This window comes from Pan paniscus, chromosome 21, assembly GCF_029289425.2.
Source record: "Pan paniscus chromosome 21, NHGRI_mPanPan1-v2.0_pri, whole genome shotgun sequence".
Classification (NCBI taxonomy): domain Eukaryota; kingdom Metazoa; phylum Chordata; class Mammalia; order Primates; family Hominidae; genus Pan; species Pan paniscus.
This window is the reverse complement of record NC_073270.2, coordinates 70,065,029-70,080,658: the sequence shown is the minus strand read 5'-3', so window position 1 is coordinate 70,080,658 and position 15,630 is coordinate 70,065,029. Positions and strand designations below refer to the sequence as shown.

The following is a 15,630-nucleotide window of genomic DNA, read 5'->3' as shown; positions in this document are numbered from 1 at the left end:
CACGGCCTGACTGCGCATGCGCCGCGGGCCTGGCGCTTAAAGGGGTGATGGCGGCGCAGGGCGGGCCCCACTCCCCTGGGCTGCCTGCGTCCGCCCGCCCCGCTGAGAGCTCGCTGAGCCCTAGGCCGGGTCCGAGTCTCGTGGGCGCGCCGTCCGCGCAGTGCCCAGCCAGGACGGAGCCCGCACAGGCTGCCTCAGAAGCCCTCCCTGAGGGTCACCTGAGACGCCTTTGCTGACCCACGGCTGGGGGCGTTCCGCATCTCCAGGGTTCCCTGCGGCTGCTGACTCGGGGCCGGCGCTGCCCTCGGGCGGCCTCCCAGCACCAAGCACAGCCGCCCTGGGACCCCCGCCCTGCCACGCGGACGGCCACCCGGCCCTGGGGCCCTCCTACCCAGCCGGCTTTGTGAAAGGAAGATATCCTGGGCCCCCAAGATCACTAAGGAAAACTCCAGCAGGAAACTGCTTAGGGCAAGCCTGCTTCCCATTCCATTCAAAGTCACTCCTCTGCTCACTGAGATAGATACATATCTGATTTGCCTCCTTTGGAAAGGCAAATCAGAAACTCAAAAGAATTTAACCGTTGGTGTCTCACCTATCTGTGACCTGGACGCTCCCTCCCCGCTTGGAGTCTTCCTGCCTTTGCTTCAAGTTGTCCCGTCTTTCCAGACCGAACCAATGTACTTCTTACATGTATTGATGGATGTATCATGTCTCCCTAAATGTATAAAACCAAGCTGTGCCCCGACCACCTTGGGCACATGTCGTCAGGACTTCCTGAGGCTGTGTCTCGGGCGCGTCCTCACCCTTGGCAAAATAAACTTTGTAAATTAACTGAGACCTGTCTCCCATTTTCTGGGTTCACACAGCCCATTGCCCAAACTTCGCGTGGGGCTTTGCAGATGGGCTGTAGCTGCAGAACCCTTTCTTCAAGCACAGCCATGCAAGCCGCCTCATATGTGCAAGTGCCAGCGCCAAGTGGGCCTGGGTCTCCGGTCCCCGCCTCCCTCCTAACTCGGCATTCCTCCCCAGACCCTGGAGCTCCACTTAGGAGCAGAGTTTGAAAACCAAAGGCCGGTGCCTTCACCACGTTATGTGGTCCCAGGGAGACCTCACTTCTCTTGTTGATCCATGGTCCTGGATCCACGGACCTGAGGTGGCCCACCACCTCATGACCTTCATGGGGCTCTCAGTGTCCTTCCACCTGAGAGCTTGTGGTTATTTGTGACTGTTTCAAATTACAGAAGCCCTGGAGTCATCCTTGACTCTCCTCCTACTGCCAGGGGACACGTCCTCCATACATCCCTCCTTGCCCTGTCCCAGCTCCCCTCACCTCTCCCCACCCCTCCCACCATTCCCCTGGGCTCTGGCGAGTGGTCCTCCTAAAACAGTGTGATCACATCACTGCTGTCTTCAGAGACTCCCTTTGTTCCTGGACCCAACTGAGGGTCGGGCTACTACTTCTCCTGGCCCAATAACAATATGCAAATGAGCTGGAGAGTAAGAGGGGTTTTATTTCTGTAACCGGTTACAAGGAGAAGGCCTGGAAATTATCACCACACCAACTCAAAATTACAAAGTTTTCCAAAGCTCGTATACCTTCTAAGCTATATGTCTACATGTAAGTGTGCATTCATCTACAGACATAAGTGATTAACTTCTTTTAATCTATGACTAAGGTTGAAGTCCTGAAGACCCTCTTCTGGAGCCTCAGTAAGTTTACTTAATCTAAATGGGTCTAGGTGCTGGGGTGATTACCCTTATCTTGTCTCCTGCTAAATCATAATGATATGAGGAATTCCTTTAGACCCCCATAAACTTGTTTGTGGAGGCCTGGGGAGTTTCTTCAGATCCCTAATACAACTTGTTTAATCCTAAAAAGGGTCCTGTTAAGAGTTCCTTCGTTATCTTGTCATGCTTCAAGGCCCAGGAAGAGCCTAGGCAAAACTCTTGGTGGGCTCTTTGTTACATTCCAACCTTTGTATAAGGGCATTGGCTCAATCAGCTTTTAATGTTTAACCTGGCTACTCAGTCCGTGCTGGGACAGCTGTAATGGAGGCCTGCGTTAGTGAGACCCGGCCTGCCACAACTTCAGACTCTTGCTTGGTTTTCCAAGGTGTCTCCACCGTTCCCCTCCACATCAGCTTCCACTACCATCAGCATTCATAACCCTTCACAGGGTATATACTGAGCACTCTACATGGGTTATTTCCATGAAATAGGTACTAGTATGACCTCCAAGAAGAAAAGTGGACCGTGACATCAGGAGCTGGCCTGGCACTCAGATCGAGGCCATGAGGTCTCCTGTTGGACATAAATAATTTTGTAGAGGAGCACCATCATGATCCAAGGCCAGGTCATAATTTTGTCTAAGCACAAACAAAAATAGGGTAACTGTGCCACCCACAAAATCTAAGACATATCATCTCCAAGTTAGTAACAATGACCCCCGCTCCTCTACCAGCTACAGCTGAGCCTTCCTCTGCCCTGGCCTCCTCACAGATAACATCTACTGAGATGCCCAGAGAACCACCCTTTCCCCCCATCCACTCCCCCAATTCCTGACAGCATCTAATCCATGAAAAAAATCACCCAACTCAAGCCCATAACCTTTAGTAACTTTTCCCGACACCTCTTACTGAGATGCCTTGCAGTTCTCCATGATCTGCATCCTTCTCGCTGCAATGAGTGATAATCCCAACTCATTCAATTACAGGCAGGTTCCTGGCAGCCTTTGGCTTGACGACACTGATACCTCCATTTTACAGATGAGGGAACTGAAACTGCAAGAGGTTCGCTGGCTTCTTGTACTTACCAGCTAGTAGTAAGCACAGGAGGGTGGATGGGAATCCAACTGCTGCTGTCACCCTCCTCCAGGCTTCTCCCACACCCAGCCACGGGGAGCTTTCTGAGTATGTCTTCAGTGTCCCCTCGCCTATCCCCTTGCATCTCTCCACTCATCTGTGTTGTATCTGCAGGAGGAGCCTCCGGAGGGAGGGAAGGTCATGCAAGGGCCTGAGGCAGGGGTGCGGCTGGGTATCTGGGGAGCAAGTGGCTAGAGCCACATGTGGGAGGTTGTGTTGTCGTCTTCGAAATACACTATTCTTATTATGGTAAAGTATACAAAACATTTATCATTTGAACCATTTTTAAGTGTACATGAAGTACATTTACACTATTGTGCAACCTCACTACTATCCAGCTCCACATTTTTTTCATCATGCCCAACTGCAACTCCATACCCATTCATGTTAAAAATTCTCACCCAGCTGGCTGAGCACAGTGGCCCACACTTGTCATCCCAGCACTTTGGGAGGCCGAGGCGGGCGGATCACGAGGTCAGGAGATTGAGACCATCCTGGCCAACATGGCAAAACCCCATCTCTACTAAAAATACAAACATTAGCCAGTCATGGTGGCACATGCCTGTAATCCCAGCTACTTGGGAGGCTGAGGCAGGAGAACAGTTTAAACCAGGGAGTCGGCGGTTGCAGTGAGCCGAGATCGCACCACTGCACTCCAGCCTGGGCAACAGAGTGAGACTCCATCTCAAAAAAAAAAAAAAAAAATTCTCACCCAGCTAGTAATAGAGGGGCATTTCCTCAACTTGATAAAGAACATCTACAGAAAACCAACAGCTAATATCATACTTAATGGTGAGAAAGTGGACCCTTTCTCCTTAAGATCAGGAACAAGGCAAGAATGTCCCCTCTCACTACTTCTGTTCAACATCATATAGAAGTCCTAGCTGATGCAATAAGACTTGAAAATAAGGGTTACAGATTTAGAAGGAAGAAATGAAACTGTCTTTGTGCACAGGTGGTAAGATTAACTGTGTATTGTACCCTGAAGAATCTCCAATAAAACTCCAGAAACTAATAACTGACTACAGCAAGGTTGCTGGATACAGCAGTCCCCCCCCTTATCCTTAGGGGATATGTTCTAAGACACTGTTGGGGACATGTACCAAACCCTATAGTACATATAGGAATGCTTGAAACCAGGGATGGAATCAAACCCTATATATACTATGTTTTTTCCTACATATGGATCATCTATGATAAAGTTTAATTTATAAATTAGGCATAGCAAGAGATTAACAACAATAACTAATAATAAAATTGAACAACTATAACAATATACTGTAATAAAAGTTACATGAATGTGGTCTCTCTGTTAGCTACTAAGTGATTAATGGGCAGGTAGTGTATATGGCATGGATATGCTGAACAGAAAGGTGGCGCACGTACTGGGTAGCATGGAGCAGGACGGCACGAGATTTCATCACACTACTCAGAATAGCACATGATTTACAATTTATGAATTATTTCTGTAATTTTCCAATTAATGTTTTTGAATTGTGGTTGACTGCAGGTAACTGAAACCATGGAAAGCAAAACCACAGATGGGGGACTACTATGTAAGGTTATAAACAAAAGCCAGTTGCTTTCCTATATACCAGCAATTAACAATTGGAATTTGAAATTAAAAATACAATACTGTTTACAATAGCACCAAAAAATGGGATGCTTAGGCATAAACCTAACAAAATTAGGTACAAGGTCTATATGAGGAAAACTACCAAACTCTCATAAAAGAAATCAAATATTTACATAGACAGATATTCCATGTTTATGGAGAGGAAAACTCAGCAGTGCTACCAGTTATTTCCAACTTAATCTGTAGATTCAATGCAACACCAATCAAAATCTCAGCAAGTTATTTCATGGATATCAACAAACTGATTCTAAAGTGCATATGGAAAGGCAAAATGCCCAGAATGGCCAACACAGTACTGAAGAAGAACGAAGTTGGAGAACTGACACAACCAGATTTCAAGACCTATAAAGTTACAGTAATCAAGACAGTGTGGTGTTGGCAAAAGAAGAGACAAACAGATCAATGGAATAGAATAGTAAGCCCAGAAATACACCCACACAAATACAGTCAACTGTTCTTTGACAAAGGAGCAAAAGCAATTAAATGGAGAAAGAATAGTCTTTTCAACAAATGATGCTGGGACAACTGAACATCCATATGCAAACAAAAAACCAAAAAACTACACATAGATCTCAAACTTTTTACATAAAACTTCTACAAAATAATATAGGAGAAAATCCTGGTGGTCTTGGGATTAGTGATGACTTTTTTGACAAGTCAAACACACAATCCATGAAAGTAAAAATTGGTAAGGTAGATTTTGTTAAAATTAAAACTTCTGCTCTGTGAAAGACACAAGTCTTACCTTATGATCCAGCATTTGCACTCCTAGGTGCTTACTCAACCACTATGTCCATGCAAAAAGTTGCATATAGATTTTTATAACAGCTGTATTCACAGTTTCCAAAATTTGGAAACAACCAAGATGTCCTTCAACAGGTGAATGAATAAACAAACTCATACATGCTAAGCAATGGAGTATGAATGAATGATAACAAGAATGAGCTCTGAGACATGAAAAGACAAGGAGGAAACTTAAATGCTTATTGCGAAATGAAAGAAACCAGGATAAAAAGGCTACATATTAACACTATATGATTCCAATGATATGACATTCGGGAAAACTGAAAACTGTAGAAACTGTGAAAAGATCAATGGTTGCCAGGGATTGGGGTTGGAGGGAGAGGGAGAGATGAACTGGCAGAGCAGAGAGGGTTTTTAGGGCACTGAAACTATTCTGTATGATACTGTAATGATGGATACATGTTATTATGCTTTAGTCAAAACCCATATAACTAGCCAGGTGCTGTGGCTCATGCCTGTAATCCTAGCACTTTGGGAGGCTGAGGCAGGAGGAGTTCAAGACCAGCCTTGGCAACATAGCGAGACCTCGTCACTACAAAAAAAAAAAAAAATTAGCCGGGCATAGTGGCACATGCCTGTAATCCCAGCTACTCTGGAGGCTGAGGTAGGAAGGATCGCTTGAGGCTGGGAGGTGGAATCTGCAGTGAGCAGTGATTGTACCACTGCACTCCAACAGAGCCTGAGCCTGTCTCCAAAAAAAAAAAAAAAAAAAAAAACAACCCCACAAAACAACAACAAAACATGTAACTGCAACACAAAGAGTGAACCCTAATGTGAACTGTAGTCTAGACTTTAGTTAATAGTAATGCATCAATATTGGTGTATTAGTTGTTATAACATACCACAGTGATTCAAGATGTTAATAATAAGGAGAGGGGTCTATGGGAACTCTTGGTACTATGTGCTCAAATTTTGTGTAAACCCAAACTGCTCTCAAACATAAACTTTGTCATTTATTTTAAACAATGAAAGATTTTTCTCAGACATACAAAGCTGAAAGAATTCATTAGCAGAGCAACACAATGTGAAATGTTAAAGGGAATTTTTCAGGCAGATAGCAAATGAAGCAGATGGAAGAGTAGCTCTACATTTAAAACGGGACACTGGAAATGAGACTCCATGGGTAAATATGTAAGGTTAATTTCTTAGCATGTCTCAGCTCTGGCTAAGGACACAACTTCTCATTTAATTTACTTCTGTGATGTTTGTTTGTATGATGGACAATGTCGCTTTTGCAATGACAATTAAAATTTTTTTTTTATCCTCTAAGGGTTTTACAACAAGTGCCCCATTCTTTGTTTGTTTGTTTGTTTGTTTGTTTGTTTGTTTTAATGGAGTCTCACTCTGTGACCCAGGCTGGAGTGCAGTAGTGCGATCTCTGCAACCTCTGCCTCCAGGGTTGAAGCGATTCTCCTGCCCCAGCCTCCCGAGCAGCTGGGATTACAGGTGCCCACCACCATGCCTGGCTAATTTTTTTTGTATTTTCAGTAGAGACAGGGTTTCACCATGTTGACTAGGCTGGTCTCAAACTCCTGACCTCAGGTGATCCACCGGCCTTGGCCTCCCAAAGTGCTGGGATTACAGGCGTGAGCCACGGTGCCCGGACAGCACCCTGTTCCTGAGGAGGAGCTCCACTCCCAAGTACCAGACAGTGGCTGCCTCGCCATTTCCCTGCTCAGTACTTGGTGGTGGTCAGGGGTGGCCGAGACAGGAGTGGCTGGATGAAGGCGAATCAGAACAAGACGCTCGGATGGACGCTGTGCCGGGGGTTCTCCCCCCATGCTGAGCAGAAAGCTTTCACAAGGGAAGGGGGTGGATGTGTGGATAGGCCCCTGCAGCAGCCGCCCTACGTCCTCAGCCCCTTCCCTGCCACTCTTCCAATGTCTCCTGGGTGCTTTTTGCAGTCCAGTGAAGGGGCAAGGTCTCATGCCCACTCTAGGTGTCCTGGGCCTCTGAGATACTTGCCCTCGGTCTTATGAAATGCAGGCTGGCTCTGTCAGGGCCTCAGGGGCAGGGGACCGGCACTGCTAAGGAATGGCCTTACGCCTGGTCTCTCTCGCCTCCGGGTGGGCGGGGGGTGCTCATATGAGGAATTTACCTTTATGCCTGGTCTCTCTCACCTCTGGGTGGCTGGGGTGGGCGGGGGGCGCTCATATGAGGAATTTACCGCAAGGTGTCACCGCTGCACAGCTGCTGTCTTGGGAGGAGACAAACTGGGTCATCTGGAAGGGGAAGTCCTTCTTCCTCATCTTAAGCCCCGTAGCCAGAGTGGAACAAGCCAGTCTGTTTTCCGACATCCGTCAAAGCTTCTGTGCTATTCATGCCACACAGGTGACAGCAGTTTGATGCTGATCTGAAAATACCGGTGAACTCGAATGTATTCACGTACATAAAACGGTTGGGCATTCCCAACCGTCTTAAAAATTATTTCTCATCTTAAAACAAACCACTTTACGTGGGCATAGGGAAGAGGTCTGCAGCAGCCCATTTGATATCAACTTTGCTGGGCCTATGTAAGAGATACATATGTATCCCCTATTGGTTCTGTTTCTCTGGGGACCCTGGCTAATACGGGGTCCTCACAAAGAAGTGGTGTCAGACCCAGGGCCCAGAGCCCTGTCCACAGCACACCTGAGGTGGGAGTGCCTTAAGCTGACACCCACACTTCTTAGGATGTGGGACCCAGGGTTCCTGGTGACATTGTCCCCTGTGCCAGCTCTTCCACCACTCCCCACTCCTCACTGCCTCTTGTGAATTGTGAAAGGAAAACCCGGAGGGGAACATGTGAGTGGGTATCGGCCTTGAAGAAGGAGGGGCCACCCCAGAACGTCTTACTGCAACAGGTGGTGGACCAGACTAGTCGTGAGGACGAGGTGGTAGCAGAGGATGTTTTCACTCCCTGGGCACCAGGTGAGTGGCAGCTGGACCTGGAGGTGCAAACAGGAGGGCCTTGGGTAGCACTTCCGAACCAGGCTGGCAGCTGTTGTCAGACATCCGGTAGCCAGCAACCCACCAGGGGCAGATCTCGAAGCCAAGAGGAGCGGCTGGTATAGATGGGAGATGTAGGGATGTCCCTGAAGTGTCATAGGTGGGTGAGCTGGGACCACAGTGCACCTTTGCAGGATGGCTTTATGTGGCAGGCAGGGGTGCCAGGCACAGGGAGAGGTACCCAATTGCCAGCTGTCTGGAGAGCGAGCTTCAAGTCAGCTTCTCCCGGGCAGCCCAGTCCTGGGATCTGGGTGAGGAAATGCAATGTGGAGCCCCCTGCCCTGTCTCAGCACTCATCCAGATGTCCCCAGTGACTTGAGGCCGGCCCTGGACTTCCCCTCCCTCCCTCCACTCAGCACTGTTTGCCGCAAGGGCAGATTGCTCTCTTGACCCTGGGCATCCAGGGTTAGTATGACAAGACCCTCATCTCAGGGATCTTGTGCAGACAAATAAACCAGAAAACACATCAGCAAGATCACTCCACCGCCCGAGACACGCAGTGTTTGCATCTCACACAGCGTCAAAGTCTGGCCGTGGCTGAACTCCCTCATCCCTCATGCCTCCCGCTGCCCCTGCCCCTTGGCCAGCCTCACTGGCTGGCACCCTTCCTCCCTCCCACCAGGGTCCCTGCCCCTGCCTCAGACACCCCCAGGGCTGGCCCGCGCCTCCCTCAGGTCAAGTGCAAACTCCCTCAGGGGGGCACCCGTGACCACCATTGTGCCCCATTTTCTCCCCATGCTTTCTGTGTAGCTCTCTTCACCAAATATGGAGGCAGATGAAGCTGGAGAATCTGCCTCCATTTCGAGGAGCCTTCGTGGTCTCCAGCCAGTCCCACCTGCTCTGGGGAATGATCAGATTGTCCCCAGAGGCAATGACATCTACCTGGCCTCCCCTGGCCTCTTCTTTAGGCATCCTGACTGGGGACCCAGATGGTTCCCAACTCTCCTGAGGCTGGAGCAACCCAGCAATGAGCTCCCATCTTTCCCTGCCCTGCCAGGCAGATTCTTCCTGGTGCCTCCTGCCCTTCCCACTGGACTAGGGACCACAGCAGCCCCTTCTCCTCTGGCCCCTTGGATACCCACTGGATCCTACTGCTCTGTGCAGATCCGCTCTTCTCCTCCCAAATATGCTGCAGACACCATCATGTGGTTCCGAAGGCGCCAGCTCTGGAGTCAGGGGCCTGCGGCAAACCCTGGCTGCACAGCCAAGCCCTGTGTGACTCTGAGCGGCCTTCTGGGCCTCCCTGGGCCTTGGTTTCTTCATCTGCATGATGGGGACAATCCTATTGCTTGTATCACAGGTGGTTGAGAGGTGGAAGGAGTCCAAATGTGTAGAAAGGGATAAGATTCAATAATGGTCAGTCTTTATTTCTCCTTATCTGCTCAGAGCTGAGCCAAGTAGGACTTCTATGTGGGGTGGGAGTTAGGGCAGCCATAATGGAACCCTTCTAGATTTGGTGCCTGATGGGTTCTGAGATTATCCACCCATCAGGGGTCCCAAGCAGTGGCCCAGGGGATATGGGGTGGAACCCGCAGCACTTCTCGTTGGTCTTTCCTAGGCAGCAGGTTGGTTCCCACATGGCTCCTCGCCATCTTTAGTCATAAATATTACCAGATTTGACTTCTGCTATTTTGACAACTTCTACAGAGAGAGCTGTGACCGAATTAAAGACAAGGAAAACACTTTTGACAGTGTATGAAATAAATAGGCGAAAGTGTGTCTAATTTGGCAAAAGGTGCCTCATGAGCAGAGATGAATGGGTCCCATGAAGAGGGTTCCCTGGGTGCTGGAGTGGTGGCTGCAGTTTGCTGCTCACCCTCCTGCCCCTGGGCTCCTGTGGGTCAGGGGACAAGGCTTCACAGGCACCCCCTGCCCCCCCAGCAAGGTTTCTCACCGTGGGAGTGGTAGGTGCTCAGGGATGGCTCTGCAGGGCTGAGACCGTACCACTTCCTCCAACCTCGTGGGGCTCCCAATGTGCCCCTCAAGACCTACACTGGCTCACGAGGCTGCCAGGGGTGTGGCCAGTTCTCAGGAGCTACAATCAGCCCAAGTAGACAGCTCAGGAAACTGTGATGCCAGTTACTGGGAGGGGCTCTCTAGGAGCTCAGGGGAGTCACTGTGTCCACACGCTGGGCAGGGCACAGACTGTGCTGTTGTGCACGTATCCCTGCGTGGCTTTACCCAGGATCCAAAATAACCATCCATTCTTCCCCCATATCATACACCTGCCCTAGTCAGGGCTGCTCTATGGTTGGCCCTGTGGGGTGGCACATAGCACAAGCTGGGTGCTCCACAGGGGCATTCACATTCATGTGGCACATCAGGCAGTTGTGGCCCCTGTTGGCAGCTCCCGTATGGCCATGTGACCTTCAGCTGGGTGAGTGAAGACCAGGGGCTGATGGGGGTTGGTATCTTGCTGGGCCCAGAGAGGACCAGGTGGGCGTAGCGAGCAGGCTGTTGTGGTCACCCAGGCATGTGTCCTGATGCCTCTGGGGCATCCAAGTGCATACCCAGAAGGTACTAGAGCCAGGGAAGAAAGGATTGGGGGACAGTATGGGACTTCTCTGCACACAGCAGACATCAGCCTTGGGAATGAGAAGAAAGGGGCTGGGACATAGGCTGGGACAGCCCTGAGGCAGCTGCAGGGTAGGGTGGAAATCAGGAAGGAGGAGAGGCCAGGAGCACAGAAGCAGGTGGGAGGAAGATACAGTAGAGGGAGAGGAGGAGGCAGCCATAGCAGGTGCTGGAAGAGGAGAGGCCAGGCTTTAGAAAAGTCAGCACACACGGAGACCTGCATGCTGCAGACACTGAGAGGAAAGAAAGAGAGGCAGAGACAATGGGAGCAGCCAGGAGGGATGGTAGGGTTGGGGTGCAGTGAGGGCCAGAGTGGCTCAGAGCATAGCTCTGCCAAAGGTCAGCTGCCTGGCATCAGCCCAGGCCACCCACGATCATGGATAAGGGTGCCCTTGTGAAGACTTAAGACTCTATTAGAGAAGTCCACACTCCACCTCCATATTTTAAGAATGACAGAGGGAATGGCACAGAGGCTATAACCCCTGGGAGCATGGATGGCCTGTGTTGCAGGATTCACAATCAGCTGACAGTTAGGAAACCCTCCACATCCATGTCTTTAGCAGCCTCTGAGAGGCTACTGGCTTCAGGGAGACAGAGTGGTTAATAGGAAAAATCTCACCTGAACTTGAGGCTTCCCTTACTCATGGGGTGATGTCGACCCAGCACTAAGCTGACTTCCCGTCTGTTCAGGGGGACAGTCGTGTGCTCATCAACTGGAAGCATACCCATTCAGGTAAGGAAAGCAGGTGCACATGTGTATTTACCTTTGTTCTCTCTTACACCTGCCTAAAATGACAGATTTTAAGGCATACATTGGCAGGAGTGAGGAGATGAAAGAGGGGACAACAATGCAATTTAGAAGCCAGAAAATTCACAGATGCAAAATAAATGGCCTAGGAGACACAAAACACTGAATTCTAGCCAGAGTGTAGAAAGTTCAGAGCCAACACCGTCCATACCTCAGAACCCCCAATAACTGGTAGCACCAGATTCTGTTGGAGATGGGAGAAGACAACTGGTAGAAAGTGTTTCGGGAGCCAGTAGCCCCCTTCCCCAGAACTCCACCCCGACTCTGAGAGCCTGGCAAACACTCCCCTCCCTCTGGATGAAACCTTGAGCTTTATCCTCTGGATACAGTAAACAGGAGGGTCTGCAGGCTGGTAGAGAAGGCCTAGCTGTGGGGTCCCATACCAAAAATAAATCCTAAGAGAGCACATGCCTGTGACTTTAGACGCTCTTTCTCTCAGCTCCCAGTAGGCTGGTGGCCCAGCCAGTGCCTCTAAGCGAAAAGTGAGAGAATCTTCTTGGGGGTGACCAGCTCGTGCCATTATCAAACTATGGGATTGTGCAGCTTTCTAACATCATGGTAACAGCCTGTGTCCCCTAGCAGGAACATCATAGTCCCCACCTCTCCAGCCAACTCTCATACCCCCCAGAATGACTTTACCTCAGCTTGCTGAGGGGACACTTCAGAATCGGTCTTGCTCACACCCACCCCAGCATCTGCTGTGCTGACGTGAAGGGGTACAACTCCAGGCCACTGGTCTCCCCATCACAAATGGGGCGTCACCAAAGGGGACCCCCAGGAACCCTTCCTCACAGTTGAACAGGTTCTGCATAACCCACCAGTGGGTACTGGCACCTGCTTGGGCCCCCACAACCAGCAGTTGGAGCCTTGAAGGCAGATCACATGTCCTCCACAGGTGTTGTGGACCCTGTCTGACTACAGCAGAGGGTGGAAACTCAGTCCAGAATTTCTAAGAATTTGTCAGTGAAGATGGATCCTTTGTTTGCATATCAGACGGACGCTCCAGGACTACCACCAGGGCCAGATTCCAGGGAGGTCAAAAGCATGTTGACAGTTTAGGCTGAATGTGACTAGAAGTCCCAAGTCCAGGTCTTACTCTAGGAGCACTAGAGCTCCACCTGACACAAAAGTACGAAAATGAAAAAGGGGAGAAGTCTCTTTTTTTTTTTTTAAAGCTGGTATGCATTGGCTTTTTGGCCTTGTATACCAGCTTGAAAAAAAAAAAATAAACCATTGCCTTATATAACTGGGCAGTTCAAGGGTGGAGTGCCTTCAGACATGGCTGGGTCCATGAGCTCTAAAAAGATCATCAGAGAGCTCTCTTTTCCTTCACATCTACCTCCATTGTCAGCTTTGCCCCCCTCCAGAATGTCTGAACTCTCTCCTACTACTGATGGCTTCATCCTGTGGCCAGGAGAGATAGCCCAGGGCAACCCCAGTTCCACACCCCCAAGTCTAACAACCTCAGCAGGAAAAGTTATTCTCCCTGACCCTAAGAGAAGACTCCTGGGAAAAACTTCAATTTGCATATGACTGGTCATGTGGGAAGGGGCAAGATACAATGATTTACACCTTCTAGAAACACACATGGAGGCGGTGAGGTAGGGTAGTTTCAAAAGGAGATACTGGCTAAGCTGACACCAGAGGGGAGCCACGTGTGGTATCAAGGGGAGACCAGAGATGGAAGATTCCCCTCCTGGGCATGTGCTCCCAGGAGGGTGCATGATAGAGCTCACCAAGAATGGAGACAATGTCCTCCCCACAGACCACAGCACCGATTCACAGTCAGAGTGGACTTTTATTAGGAAATCACCCTGCAAACACACCACGGAGTGCTGTGGGTTCAACGCGTTTCCTGAGGAAGGAGGGTCACAGTATTGGAGCTGTCGGAGGGACGGGTGGCACAGCCTGTGAGCCCGGCGGTGACTCGAGGCTGCCTGCGGCCAGCACTCCCTCACAGCAACAGGACTCCACCGCAAGAGCCGACACGCAAACGCGACACGAGAAACACGCCCAAGCACACACATCTGCGCTACACTTAAATAATAATAAATACAGAATTCCATTTGCTGTTATCCGTGCCTGAAACAAAAGGAACCCAAAATGGAAAAAGAAAACCAAAATGTCTTTCTCTCCATTAGACCAAGGGAAAACAAAATCCCCAAATTATCAAAATTCCTCAGTTACAAAATACTTTTTAAAAAAATTCCATTATTAAAAGAATAAATAACAAAATATATAAAAAATAACTTGGTTGCATGAAAATTATAACTAGGAGTTATATCAAGATTTTTTGTGGCCTATATTATAGTCAAATAGTTATTTTTGCTTTGAATTCACTTTTTTCCCCTCTTAGGGTGCCCTGGTGTGGGGTCTAGTTGAAATAGTATAAAATTAATAAATAAAAATGTTAAATAAATAGCAAACGTTAACATAAGAGGCTGTGAATATAAATACTTACATCTTGACAAAATTAAATAATTTACAGAATAATTAAACTAACTACTTTTTAATTTTTTCCAGGAAGTGCAATTTCTCTATTTTTAAATACTAACTTGGAATTGCAGTCACAATTGACTTGGATTCTATTTACACGGTAGGGACATTGTGTTTTTAACACATTAAATTAAAATGTACCCTTTTTTCGCATATTGGATGGATCTAAAAGAAGTGAAACCTTTGTGGTCTCCTGTTAGGAATTTACCCTCTGACCTTGATGATGTCATTGCCACCTCCGTCACCATGGATGCAGAGGTCAAGCTCGACCATGACCCGGAGAATGTGGCAGTGATGGGTCGGGGGCCTGGGTGGATGCACAGAAGCCAGAGTGGTCCCTAGACGTGGATCCCAGACCCAGGGTCTAAAGGCTGCAGCCCCAGTAGGGAGCTGTGACCCAAGGCCATACACATCTGCACAGCCTCAGCGCCAGCTGCCCCCAGACATTAGGCTGATTTTCAGGAGTCTCCCAGCTTAAAATTCCTTGACCTGACAGGGGCTGCGATGCTTGTCAACTGCCTGGAGTATCCTCTGGGAGGCCTATTCCTAACTTTCCCTCTAGAACAGAGCTTTGTTCCACCCTTAACACAAAACTGAATTACATGAAAACAGAAAACGCACTTTCTTCAGCGGCCCTCACTGAGCACAGACACGCTGCCCCAGGCGTGTCCTCCAGGCCAAGATGCCACTCACACCACCCACCCAGCACGCTCACGGCTACCCTCCCAGCCTCGACAGACAAAGGAATACTGTGGTTGCAAACTCCAAAACTTCCCTGAGAACCTTGTCCATGAGCTTCCACTGGAGACTTTGAGCTGCTCTTCAGATTTCTTTCAGAAAACAAAAATAAATCACTCTGTAATTCTTCAGTGCCCCTATGCACACAGATAGGGCCACCACGGCCCCAAGCCTGGAGGGAGCCTCGTGGGAGCGGCCGATTTCCAGCCATCCCTTTGGATAAACCCGCCCGCGGCCACACCGGGCCCCAGACGGGAAGTCACTGTGAGTTGGGCATCCCCACGGTGCGGGGCAGGGCGAGGGAGGTAAACGGTGTGGTGGGCTGGGACACTTCTGGGTGCCACACGGCCTAGACCTGGATGCCCCTCACAGCCTGCTTGATGCTCTCCAGGAGGTCCTTGTTCTCCGGGTCCTGGTTGGAGTACATGTCGGTGAGGGTGCTCACATAGGCATCGAAATTCTGTTCGCATATTGGCTCCTAGAGAACAGAACCAGGTTAGCAAGCCCCGTCCATGCAGTGGGCCCCACACCGCAGAGCCTGATGTGGGAGCATCAAACCTATGTCCCCACGTGACCTGAGACAAGCCCACACCAACCAGAGGCAGCACTGGGCGTTCCTCTCTGCAGCCATCCCAGCAGTAGCCTCTCTGCTCATGGAATCACCATTTTGCTTTGGATTCATTAGCTACTCTTTATGGCAGCTACTCATTATGGTGGCTAAACCC

At 49.4% G+C, this 15,630-nt stretch overlaps 1 protein-coding gene across 4 annotated transcripts in view; it reads right to left on the bottom strand.

Moving 5' to 3' along the window:
• Positions 1-13,449: 13,449 nt before the first annotated feature.
• MYT1 (myelin transcription factor 1) overlaps positions 13,450-15,630 on the bottom strand; it is an 80,249-nt gene continuing 78,068 nt past the window's right edge. For all 4 annotated transcript variants that reach the window (XM_055104540.2, XM_034952122.3, XM_034952125.3 and 1 more), the window contains one exon: positions 13,450-15,383. In XM_055104540.2, the coding sequence (XP_054960515.1) occupies positions 15,255-15,383 (129 nt within the window). In that variant the 3' untranslated portion in view covers positions 13,450-15,254. The remainder of the gene's footprint in view (positions 15,384-15,630) is intronic.